Source organism: Periophthalmus magnuspinnatus, chromosome 24, assembly GCF_009829125.3.
Source record: "Periophthalmus magnuspinnatus isolate fPerMag1 chromosome 24, fPerMag1.2.pri, whole genome shotgun sequence".
Taxonomy (NCBI): domain Eukaryota; kingdom Metazoa; phylum Chordata; class Actinopteri; order Gobiiformes; family Gobiidae; genus Periophthalmus; species Periophthalmus magnuspinnatus.
The window spans coordinates 3,700,764-3,713,525 of NC_047149.1; the positions used below are offsets into that span (position 1 = coordinate 3,700,764).

At 39.7% G+C, this 12,762-nt stretch overlaps 1 protein-coding gene across 1 annotated transcript in view; it reads right to left on the bottom strand.

Annotated features, from left to right (window-relative positions):
- Nucleotides 1-3,011: 3,011 nt before the first annotated feature.
- The window catches only part of LOC117392448 (apolipoprotein B-100-like), a 32,004-nt gene continuing 22,253 nt past the window's right edge, over nucleotides 3,012-12,762 (bottom strand). The window contains exons 21-26 of the mRNA XM_033990529.2: nucleotides 12,243-12,415; nucleotides 11,631-11,806; nucleotides 11,231-11,346; nucleotides 10,177-10,550; nucleotides 5,018-9,645; nucleotides 3,012-4,306 (exon numbers count right to left, since the gene is read on the bottom strand). Coding sequence (XP_033846420.1) covers nucleotides 3,206-4,306; nucleotides 5,018-9,645; nucleotides 10,177-10,550; nucleotides 11,231-11,346; nucleotides 11,631-11,806; nucleotides 12,243-12,415 — 6,568 coding nt within the window. The 3' untranslated portion in view covers nucleotides 3,012-3,205. The remainder of the gene's footprint in view (nucleotides 4,307-5,017; nucleotides 9,646-10,176; nucleotides 10,551-11,230; nucleotides 11,347-11,630; nucleotides 11,807-12,242; nucleotides 12,416-12,762) is intronic.

Sequence of the window (12,762 nt, forward strand, 5' to 3'; positions counted from 1 at the left end):
ATTAAAGAGGGGGTATTTGACTTCTATGGGGTATTAAAGAGGGGGTATTTACTTCTATGGGGTATTAAAGAGGGAGTATTTTACTTCAATGGGGTATTAAAGAGGGGGTATTTACTTCTATGCGGTATTGAAGAGGTGGTATTTACTACTATAGGGTATTAAAGAGGGATTATTTTACTTCTATGGGGTATTAAGAGGGGGTATTTACTTCTATGGGGTATTAAAGAAGGGGCATTTGACTTCTATGGGGTATTAAAGAGGGGATGTTTGACTTCTATGGGGTATTAAAGAGGGATTATTTTACTTCTATGGGGTATTAAAGAGGGGGTATTCACTTTTATGGAGTATTAAAAAGGGGGTATTTACTTCTATGGGGTATTAACTGTAACACATGAGATATTTAGATCACTGGTGTTTCCTTTATTGTTTTGAAAATGTTATACTTGCCGAAAACAATGCATCCATGTTTTGTAAGTGTCCCCCTCCCTTTTCTCTCCGCTCTAAGTCCCTCCTCCTTCAGAGCACTGTCACAACACAATCAGCTGTATCCTGCTAATTAATAATAACTAATAACTATTGCACATCACATCACGTTTGTGAAGCTGTAGTCTAATTGTTTTATGTCATATTGTCGTGTGGGAGCATGGGTGACGTGGACTCGTGGGTGGAGTTTTGGATTAGTAATTGTTTATATTGCACTTTGCGATGAAATATCCAAAAGGTAAATTCAAAAATGTTGAACCTGATTACTTTTATTAGTGACTCGACCCAAGACCTCACTGTGCTACAACAAAAAAACTGCATTTGAACAAGACGCATTTTAGCTGAACCTCATTTGTATTAAATATTATAGGTCTATAGAATGATGTGATGTCATTTGAAACCCAGCAGTAGGATCGCACTGTTAATCATAAAGATGGGGCCCGGGAGAGATCACTCAAACATGCATGGATGACATCTAAAAACCTCTTCAGGGCAGTGTTATAACATGATAAAAAGCTCCAAAAGTTGATATACCCCGTCTTTAAAGCCCAGAAGGACAGTGTGAATGTTCTGACGTTGTGTGCTGTGTGTTCTGTGTTGCTGAGTTGTGCTGACGCTCCACACTGGAATGCATTGTCCTGGACCCCCCCCCCCCCCTCTCCTCCTCTCTCCTGTCTGCTCCACTGGGCCCTGTGCAAAATCACTCTGCTCTTTTCTTCACTGAGAAACTGTTCTAAATAAAACATCAAATCTTGTTTTTATTCTTGGGTAATATCATTTTAAAGTCATGTTGTTTGGCCTTGAATATTCCACAATATGTTTTTTTTCTAGACGATACAAACAGGTAATTTAATCAATGCAAAATGGAAATGTAGCCAAAAAAAGAAAGTAAACAAGAGTAAAGAAAGAAACAAGTATATGTAATATTACTTAAATAGAAGTACAAAGTAGTAATCCAAGAAACTACTCAAGTAAGAGTAAAAAAAATATTTTAAAACTACTACTCAAGTAGGCCTAAGATTAACTTAAAGAGTAACTAATTTAAATATTTAACTTAATGTGAAGGCCGTGGTGGTAGAAGTACTCAACTTTGTTACTAAAATAAAAGTAGATATGAGGGTCAAAAAATACTCAAGTCACAGTAAAAGTATCTAAAGTAAAGTACCTGTTTTAAAATGTACTTAAAGAGCAAAAAGTAAAAGTATTTCACACAGCTTTTGAGTCTTATAAAGCTTCAAATGTAGTGATTTTGATACAGATTTGTGTTGAATTTTGTTCAACAGAAACAACTGAAGCAATATTTTTTTCTAGCTCTTTTTATTTGTATATTTTTATTTGCTCAAATTATGTTAAAATATACACATTCAGCAGCTCTCAGACAATAATTAATAACATTTCAGCCCAGATTAAAAATGTAGTGGAGTAGAAAGTACAGATACTGCTCTCAAATGTTACTCTTTTTTTCTCTCAAGTAAATGTAACTGAGTACTGCCCACCACTGATTGTACTGTATTCCCTATTTACAATCAAATGGTGGTGTCTGTGTACACTGGTGTATGAAGGTGTGAGTGAATGGGTGAGTAGCTCCTTGATGTAAAGTTCTTTGAGTTCCTTGAAGGTGGAAAAGTGCTATATAAAATGTGACAATTTACCATATTCGTAGACCCAATAATGCAGAACTGTACCTGTTTCTGTTGGGATTTTTTTGGTCAGAATTATGAAAATAAAAACTCACCGTAAAAGTACTGCACTGATCTTTATTTAATGCAGAATTAAACCAACTGAACATCAACATTTATTCTGTTTATGCTAATTATTATAACAAATTATAACGTAAAATAAACTGATGTTTTTCACATAGTATGGTAGAGGAAGGAGTTTAGATAAAGGACAAATACAAAAAGCTCAGTCACTGGTTTGCATGCGTTCTTGAGAAAATTATCAGTATATTATAGTCAGAACATCTCTCTCTACCTTCATTAAACCTCATTGATATTAAGGGAGCTGGGTAGTGCTCAATTTTTTTTTGTTGAGTAACTTTTGAAAGAAATTATAATTTTCTAGCAGCATACTTTTACCCCTACTTGAGTAATATTTGTATTGAAGTAACAGTAACTAGAGTAAAGTTGTGGTTCCTCTTCCCTCTGTGAGTGAATCTACAAGTTACAAGACCTTTATGTTGACAATATGAAATTATTTGAACATTTAAATTTCTTGCAGCTCCTTCAGGTGATTTAGTTTGTCTCAGAGTGTCTCAAAATGCCAGATTTTGTGTATTATTTTATGTCTTGTCCTTCAGATTACACTAATTTCAAACTATAAATCAGATGTTACGTACTGAGTTACTCTTTAAGTTACTTTTACTTGAGTAGTACTTTTCCCAAATACATTTTTACTCTTACTTGAGTCATTTCTTGGACCACTACTTACGTTTTACTTGAGTACAGTTTTTGGCTACTCTACTACCTCTGAATATTAACCATGACCATTTCCATTTCTAAGTACACATGAAGCTAAGAGACAGACAGTTTGCAGTATAAACTCTTTATTGATCACACACATTGTTTTTTAAATAATACAAGACACAAATGCGACCACTACCACCTCATAGTGAGAACAAAACAATTAAACATTTAAAAAAGGAGTTAACACAAGCTTCATCAACATACAGTTAGCTTACTGCCAATGCCCAGGTGCCATGTTGGATTCTAGCATCAGGAGCTCAGTTCACAAATGGGAAAGGTACGTCAATTTCCATATTTCTGTCACCCATTTTAACATATTTGTCTATGGATCTAGTTTCTTCTTTTAAAGTTTCAATGATGTTATTCTGGAAAGCATTCATATTTTTGACGATTCTGTTGATGCTAGCATCAATGTCGTTTTTAAACTGGTTAACGGAAAAGTCTTCCATCATGTTTTGGACTCTCGCTTGGACTGTTCTGATGTAATCCCACACAATCAGGTACACCTTTTCTAACTGTTTAATGATATTCCTCAAAAACTGGGAATTAACAGCGTCTTCGTAAACCTCGCTAAGGAAGTTGGTCATTCGGTCCACGTCTACAGATCGGACCATTTCGATTAAATTTTCAGTTTGCAACATAACGAACTGTGAAAGAGAATTTAGATTTTTAAAGATTTCCTCAAGTGGGTAGTTGGCAATTTTCTTAACCATGATTTTCATTTGTTCTTGAAGTCTGCTAATAAATACAGTAAAGTCTTCCAGAATCTCACTACCCCTCACAATACTGTTAGAAAACTGAAATTCTAGCGTTTTAAAATACTCAATTACTGGGGTGAACACTGAGGAGATGTATTCTGGAATCTTATCGATAGCTTCTTTGGAAACATCGGAGACAAACTCGGCACCGATTTTGTACAGCTCGAGTCCAGTGACTTTTTCAGTATAACCAGGAAGTTGGAAATTGGTTTCTCCAAGGAATTTCACAACAGCATCTAAAATCATCGCGACTCTAGTACGGCAAGTCCTGAGGCTCAAAATAGCGTCATCTGCAAAGGTTGTCATGTACTCGTAGGGTTCCATAGCAGAGACAGTTTCAATGGTCTGTTTAAACATGGCTACACCCTCATCTTTAGCTTTCTCGAAAGACTTAGCCACATTTCTGCTAACTCTGGTGGCTTGGTGCTGCACGTTTCTATACAAACTACGAGAAACATCGACATAGGTGTCTACACTTGGCATTTTAGCTTGGACTGCTAGCATAGCGTCATAAGGCATCTCCATGTTCCAGTTGGTCTGGACATTCAGGCTCTTGCCCACGGACAGCTGTAGGGCCACGATGTCCATGTCCTCCTCAGACTGAAAAGAAAAAAAACAAAAACGTCATTTCACTGGTGGATTTTCTGAAAGTTTTGCCATATAATATAAGTCGGCAGCAGTACGTAATCTTAAAAAAATTATATTTTGATATTTTCATTTTGTTACTACACAAAATTGATACATTGACAATTAAAACAGCTAATACAATATTTTCAAAAAACGCTGCTACTACTACTATACCTGTTACTATGTCCCTTACAACACCTACAGTGCAAGTTCTGTTCCTTCCAGTTCTTATACTAATATTGTTTTTGTTCTTTACTTATAATGATAACAGGACTACTTCAATCAATACTACAGATACGACTGAAAAATAACTACTACTGCAACTACTACTGTAAATGCTATGACCATAACAATTCCACGACTCATAAAAAATACAACCACTACTGCAACTCATATTAGTCTGGATATATTATAACAGCTAATAGGAAATTACTGGTACTTATTTTTGCTATTTGCTATTGCCTATATGAGCACAACACCAACATGCTAACAGTAAGGAGTAAGCCTGACTCAACTAGTAATATTGCAAATAATCCAGCTTTTACATTATAAAAGTTGTTGTCAAAATGGTATTACTACAAATGTTACTACTGTTATTAATAACAGAAATATTCAATAGCTAATATATCTATTATGAATCTATTACAGTCAAACATTTGAATGGAATTGAAAGTGGATCCTTACTGGGTAGCTTCCGTAGACTCTGGCCTTCACAACAGTCAGGGACTTGGGGACAACCTGCACTCCGATGAGTCCGGATGGATTGGACAGGGACACCAGCAGACCCTCATTTCTGTTGATCTTCATGGACTGCTCAAGGTCGTAGGATGTTGCAAGTCTCAGGGAGTTGGTCATGTCCATTGCCATGGTGGGATAAAGGATGATAGCATTGTTGTGGTTGAACTCTACCATGGCGTGCCTCGCAGCCATGTTGGAATCCATCTTCAGCCCGTCATTGGTCTTGATAACAGCCGTGCCTTCAAGATTTCCAGAAAGCAACTCAAACTCGGAAGTGGAGGCGGCATCCAGCTTCATGGTCAAAGCTTCTTCAGTGTTGAAAAGACCAGCATTGGTTTTAAGAGTCAGCATTGCGGTCTTCACGGAGAACTCGTACGTCATCTCTCCCAAACGTGGGATGTTGATGCTGTTAATTTGTGGCAGGGTGACTTTGGGAATGGTCAGTTTGCTCAGAGCGGATGGAATGTGGAAAGATGGAATTATGAACAAGGTAGCGTCAGGCAGCGGGATGGTGTAGGTGGAAATCTTGACATCCACAACTGGTATGCTGTATGCTGGGATTGTGATCGTCTTGGGCAACTCTGCACTGTACTTTTCATACTCTTCCTTCGCTTTACCGTAAGTTTGAGTGAGAAGGGCGGCGACTTTGTCTTTTCCGATGAGCATGCGTTTGTGGAAAGCTTTGGTGTTCTTGTTGATGGCATTCATCATGGGTTCTATGTTGATGACGATCATGTCTGGGTTTTTCATGTACTTCAAGTTGCCGTTGATGTCGAGAGTTTGCTGGGTGGTGATGAAGAAATAGCGAAGACCTGCATCCTCCCACAGAGAAACATCGTCCATTCTTGGGATAGTGATATCCAGATATGGCAGTTCAATTTCTGGGATAGTTACTTGTTCTTTCAGCACATCCAGATTGGCCTCTCCATTGATTTGGTACATGATGTTCATTTCTCCCTCTAGGTTTTCCATGCTGAACAAATGGGAGTATTTGTACTGGTTGAATCGAGCCAGGTTTGTCCAGCTAGCCCTCTGCTCCATTGGATTCAGAGCAAATGATAAAACGTTTTGGAGATCTACTTTGCCTGATAGTTTCCAAGGTGCTACAACATCATTTGGAATGATCAAGGATACCAAAAATTTAATAAGCTTTCCTTCAATTTCACCAACAAGCTCTGCGTTGTGGGAGGCGGTGAAGTCAATGTTGGAGTCCTCAGCCTTTGCCTGGAATTTAACCTCAGCAACACTGTTTTTAATGAATGGAGCTTCAGTTTCCATCTTAGCATCTAGGATAATGTGTCGGAAGATGCAAATGTCTGCATCCAATTTCTCCATAACTTTCATGCTGTTAGCACCAGTAACCCCACTGAAGGAGATCTTAGCTGTGTGGAGATCAAAAACAACTTCCATATTGCTCTTGTGGTTGGCCTCATCACTGTTCACTTTACCATCAGCAGCATTCTCCAATTTCAAAGTAGCGCTGCCATCCTGAATCTCCAAAGTTGTAATTTGGTTCAGGGCCATGTCAGTGAAGATTCTAAGAAGTGGGAATCGGAGGTCTTGCTTGTAGCTGGTCTCCATTTTGGAAGAGATGCCATTCTCCATGGTGAGGGAAGCTTTGTTGAGGAGCTCTCCCCTGTACAGCTCAGTGTCTGCCTTTGCGGTTGTCTCAGCAGACGCCAAAGCAGAGTGCATGTAGATGTTTGTGGAAGCCTGGTGGTCCATCTGAAATGCGTAATGGTCAAACTTGAGGCTTTCGGCAATGGTCAAGTAGCTCATTCTTGGCAGGGCAACATTAGCAGAGGCGTCAAGGGTGTATTCAAGTGGCTTTAATGTGGAATCAGCATTGGATTTAAGGGTGAACAGAAGGTCTAGGGTGTCTAAGCTAACAGTATTGTTTTCAAAGTTGACATTGGTCTTCATCTTGTAATGCGGGGAAACCACTTTGACTTCTCCCAACAGCTTTCCGAGACATGGAACAGCGCTCATCTCTTTCAGGGTTTCTGTCACCTCCCTGGACAATGTCTCATAGTCAAAAGATCTGACTTTCTGCAGCATTCTCAGGACAAAGTCATTAATATCTTCAACAAATTGCTTGAAGTCAACAGCATACAGTTCCTCAACCAAACCTTGAACTGGCAGCATCACTCTCTTGACGACTGGCTTGATGTCGATAGACTTAATATTAGCGAACACGGTTTGGATTTTCTCTCTCACTTGATACTGCTTCATGATCTTAACCACCTCATCCATAAAAGCACCAATCATTTTCTCCACTTCGTAATTGGACAGGATCTCCTCCATTTTCCTGTAGAGGATGTTGAACCTCTCAACCAGGTTGTACTTCTTGATCCAAGTCATGATCATCTCCTTGACAGACTTCAGCATAGCCACAACTTTGTCGGTGGGGAACTTGGCAGTCAGGTTGGTGATTGTGCTTTCAATGGAGCTGAGGAACTTCTTGACATCTTGGACGAAGAGGTTTATGTCGAAGTTGTCAATGACCTCTTTCAGCTCTGTGATTTTCCTGTGAACTCTTGTGCTAATTTGGTACTTGTTATCAAGGTTTTTCACGCCGTTGATGCCTTGGTCCATAATTTTAATTGCTGCATTTCTGATAGTTTCAACCACTGCTGGCAAATACTCGATGAAGGGGATCATGATGTGGCTTTCTCCATTCTTCTCATAGATCACGAAACCAGAAAGGCTATAGTCTCTGTTTTTCTCAGCTAATAGAGAAGTAGATGCCGCATTGGTCATCTCAATGCCAACTTTCTCTGCATTGTTGAAGGCGCTCAGCTCATGATTGAAAGTGTGCTCGTTCATGTTGGATGTCATTTTCAAGTTGACACTCTGCTCTTTCAGTGTGACCAAGCTGTCGAACTTATTGTCCATGCTGGCCTGGAGGGTCAGTTCTCCCTGCATGTCTTTCACATTGGCGGATGCTCTGTGTTCCAATGCGTGGGTAAACATAAAAGGCTCGGCTTTCATCAAAAATTTGCTGTACATTTGGGCGTTCTTCTCCCCGTAGAAGTTGTAATCAACATTGGAGTTGCAGATGGCATCAATGTTCAGGGTGAAGGGTGCTGCACTGGTTTTGAAGGTGCCGTCAAAGCGCAGGATTGGGGAGTTTATGCTAGCGACATCGTTGAATGCCACTGTCAGGCCGGAAATCTCCATCTCAGCAGAGTGTGTGACGTGGTGCTCCAACAGTTTGCCGTTGGTATTGCATTTGGCGGACAAGATCATGTCGACAAACTTGAGTTCATAGGTATGGCGCATCTCCTCGTCATTGTATTTGCCCATAGTCGTACCAACCAGTTCCATGGTGTAGGGCTCTGCTTTGAACTGTGCATCGTTGTTGAAGCTAACACTGACAATCTTCATTTCGTTTTTCATGATGGCATTGGTGGTAAAGCGCTCAACATTGACTGTAATATCGTGCATGTAGGTGTTATCGCTGTTCAAGAAGTTGTCTGTCTTGGATTGGAGAGTGAAAGACCTCATGTTGAGAGACAGCGTGTGGGAGTTCTTGGTGCTGATTTCATTATAGGAAGCCACCATGTTGTTTGAGGCGATCAGGCCATCTTGGTTAAGCCTCAAGTTGACTCTGTTCCTTCCGTTTAAGTCGAAGAAATTGCCTTTCATGATGCTGTTGAGGTAGACTTCGGAGCTTGCAATCTTTCCCTCGACATTCAGCTCGGCCTTATTCTCTCTGATGCCTCCCTTCGTGGTAAGAGACATCGTAGCCCCAGTAGAATCTGCTCCTGCGTGGAAAACATTTTCAAATGTGAGTGGGGTAATTTGGGCGGTGGTGGTGCAGCTAGTGGTCAGGCCATTGCTATCAAATGTAAGGGTAGCTTTGTGAGAGGCAAGGCTGGAGAAGACATTGACTGAAGCATCTGAGTTGACCTCCAGCCCGGATGGCGTCAGGGAACCGGTCAACAGGGAGTAGGCACGGTTTGAAGAATCGTCTACTTGGTTTTCCACTCTCAATGTCACTTGCTCTCCAGATGCTAGCAGCTCCATCTGGCTACGCAGCATTTTCTCCTCGCTAGCTTTAGTCACAGAGTCACCCTGGATGCTAAGCTTGACATCCTTGTACACTACATTAATTTTGGTGGTGTGCTTGAGTGGCTCGCTGTTCATGTTGGTGTTTGAATCCATGATCAGCTCATTGTTAGCATAGGACATCTTGATTTTGTTGGCGAGCTTCATAATGTCAGAGTTGAACCTGACAGTGCTTTCGGCTTTAGCTTCCCTCTTAGCCGGCTCAAAGGAGAAGGTGTTCTGGGATGTGCAGGTAGCTTCAATTGGTCCAACGGTCATGCTAGCATCAGAATTCATGTCACCAGAAAGCATGGTGGGAGCGAGGGTGAACTGTGCGGAGGTGCTCAATGCAGTATCTACTCCCGGCGCTTTGGCGGTCATGACGATCCTGCCTCCGGACCAGATGTTGTCAGTGATGCCGAAGTTGTTGCGGACTTTGATTTCAGAGCGGAGGAGTTCGTGCTTCAAACCGAAGAAGAGGGATGTGGTGACACCATTGAATTCCTCAAAGAGCTCGGCAGTTCCTGAAAGAGATACAGAAACAAATACTATTAATCAAATGTAGAGTAAAGCAGTGTAGTTTTTTTCTTCGATACCCATTTTTGCATTTTTAAGAAGGTTTTTTTTTTTGCAAATATGAAGATACTCAATATTTTGAATCATTAAGTAATAATAGTGATTATTTCTAAATTTTGTATAATATCATAGTAAAAAATTATGTTGTTAAAGTTGCAATTATTACAGCTAAAACCAGACATACATTTAGAAGTTGAAGTTTTGAAGTTTTTCACAAATGTGTACACTTCCTGTGAAATACAAGGAAGTGTACACATTTCCTCCACAAGGTGGAGTGTTTTCTATTTCATATAAAAACCTAAATACACAGAGTTTGTGTGTTAAACGTGTGAATGAAGCAAAACTCCAGGTATGTTTTTGACGAGAAAACAACTTAATAACATAGATCAGAAAATAGCGTAATATGGGCTTTTTAGGTTACTTAAATATAAGTAAATAATACAAATGTCTTGATACATTTCACATATACTCTGACTCACCAGCATTAGAGAAGGACAGCAGCTTGATGGGGCCCTCTCCCCTGATGTTGTATTCAGCCTTGTAGCTGGGTGACTCCTCGGTGTAGTTGCCCACAGCCACCATGGCTTCCCAGTTGTACAGGTTGCTCTCCATCTTGGTTGTCATCTCCATTTTGCCCATGAGGGGGACCGTGAGCTCGTACTCGATGGGGACGGTGAAGGTGGGGATAGAAATGTCCTTAGAGCTGAAGTCCATGTTGATCTGGGGGACGTTGACCCTGGGGATGGTGACTCGGGCTGGGATGCGCAGCTCCTCTGACGTCTTGCCACCAAAAGGTACAGGGAGGTAGAGGATCATGGAATCTTGGTTGAAGTTGTATTTCAGTGCACTTTCACTAGAGGAGAAAATAATACAATAAACAATGGGCTAATTTTGAATGTAAAATGTAAGGCATAGAGTAAAATACTCATCTGCTATTTGACATAGCAGTAATAGTGAGATTAGTAGTGTTATCATAATGCTAAAATCCGCTAAAGTTGATTTCGAAGCTCCGTATTCAACAGTAATTTTGATACCACAAAGATAATAAAAAGCAAATACTTTTAAAAATTGGATGGAATTTTCAACAAAAATAGTAGTTTCTTTTAAGGGAGTATTTTACTTCTGTGGGGTATTAACTGTAACACATAACATATTTTAGATCACCTTTTATTGTTTTGAAAATGTTATATTTGCCAGAAGAAACATATTTACATCTTTTACAAGTTTTGACCCACTGAGTCTCCCGTCTCTTTTCTATAGCATAGAAAGCTCAAAAAATGGATTTAGCAAAATACCCCCTCTTTACCATGTGGTTTTGTACCATTTCTGATATAGACCAAGACCATGGGCTTATATTTTTGACCCGAAGGCCAATGCAGGTAGGATTGGTATTAGTAGCAGGAGTAGGATTGTTTGTAATAACAGTATTATAGTATATAGTAGTAGCTTCAGTAGAACAAGTAGTAGTTTTAATAATAGCAATACTACTAAGTCTGCATAGTAGTAGCATAAAAATATGGTTGCTCTACTTACAAGTTCATGAACAGTTTCTCAGGCATGGCTGGTATTTCCATGTTTGCAATGTTGTTCTTCAGAGTCTCCACATAGGGAAAGTCACCCTTGAACTTGTCCATCCAGATAGTACCAGCCTGAAGCAAAGGAACATAAAAAACAAGCATTAAAAGCTGGGTTCATAAACTGATTTACAAAAAAACAAACAAAAAAAACTCCAAATACAAATGTAGTAAATAGCATTTTTAAATTTAATGTTATTTTTGTATGTAGTGTATTTTGTTTCTAATTCATCATCCTTGCCTTCTTTCAGGCTGTATTAAGAGCATCTTTGTATAAATGTCTGTATAAATATTTCTCCATAGTCAGACCCAGACTCGCAGTTTTTCGTACAGTAAATGCGTGTTTGGTTTGAGCGTACCTCCAGGCCCTTGTTGATGATATGTCTCACTTTCATGTCGGTGTTGACCACTCTCTGGTCCATGACTCCGTCCGCAAACAGCATGAGCCAGTCCCGGGCCAGTTTACTGTTTTCCGCCAACACTTTGGTCTCCGCGTCCACCATGGACACCAGCTTCACCTCAACCCGCTCCTCTCCTGAAACACCAACGAGGTTTACTCAGATTTTGTGCAGCTATTAGGGCTGATGGATTTTGCAATTTTTTGACAAACATTTCAATTACAACTAGATTTTCAATTTATATTTTAATACTTGGATATTTGAAGTTCACATTTTAAACATGTCCAGATGCATTAAGATTTGAGACATAGACTAATAAATGAATTGCATTTCTGAACATGTTTGTAGAGGTTTACTGAATACATTTTTTAGACAATAAGACAAATTTCTATTTTGATTTGATTGTGGCTAATCATGTTATGTTTTTATTTTGACAAAGCTTCACTAGAAAATAAAGCATGTTATTTTCACGTTTTATTATAACTGAAATTACTGAGTCAAAAAGTATTTCCAAATATTGCAATAATCTTAACAGCCAAAAGTTTCCCAATATCGTGGAGCCTTAAGTCGTACCGTATTTGAAGGTGACGGCCTGGGTGGAGGCGGATTTGGGCAGTTTGACGTCGCTGCTGAACTCCAGGAGTAGCCCGTTGTCCCTGTTCATGGCGGCCGTGAGGGCGGCATCTGTGCGGAAGGGGGGCGCCACCAGGTGGACCTGTACCAGCCCGTCTGTCATGTCCTGCAGTCTGGGGAAACAAGGGCAGGTTAAGTCTGGGAGCATCCGCGACAGTGAACAACACACACAAGGATGGATCAGCCCGGGGATTCAAAAAGCAATATTAGAAACAACAATATATGATTTTAAACTAGGATTTGAACTTGGAATTTGTGTTAGTTTTCTCTCTATTAGACCAAACCATTCTTGTGATATATTGATAATAAATGTATCTTATTACAATTTTATAAAACACACAAAATGGTCAAAGTTGTGGTAATAGCCTGAATTTGTCATGGTGTCATTGTGTTAAAGGTCCTATATTACACATAGTTGACTCTTTTGAGATTTAAGCCAGGTTAGGACATTGTCACCTCC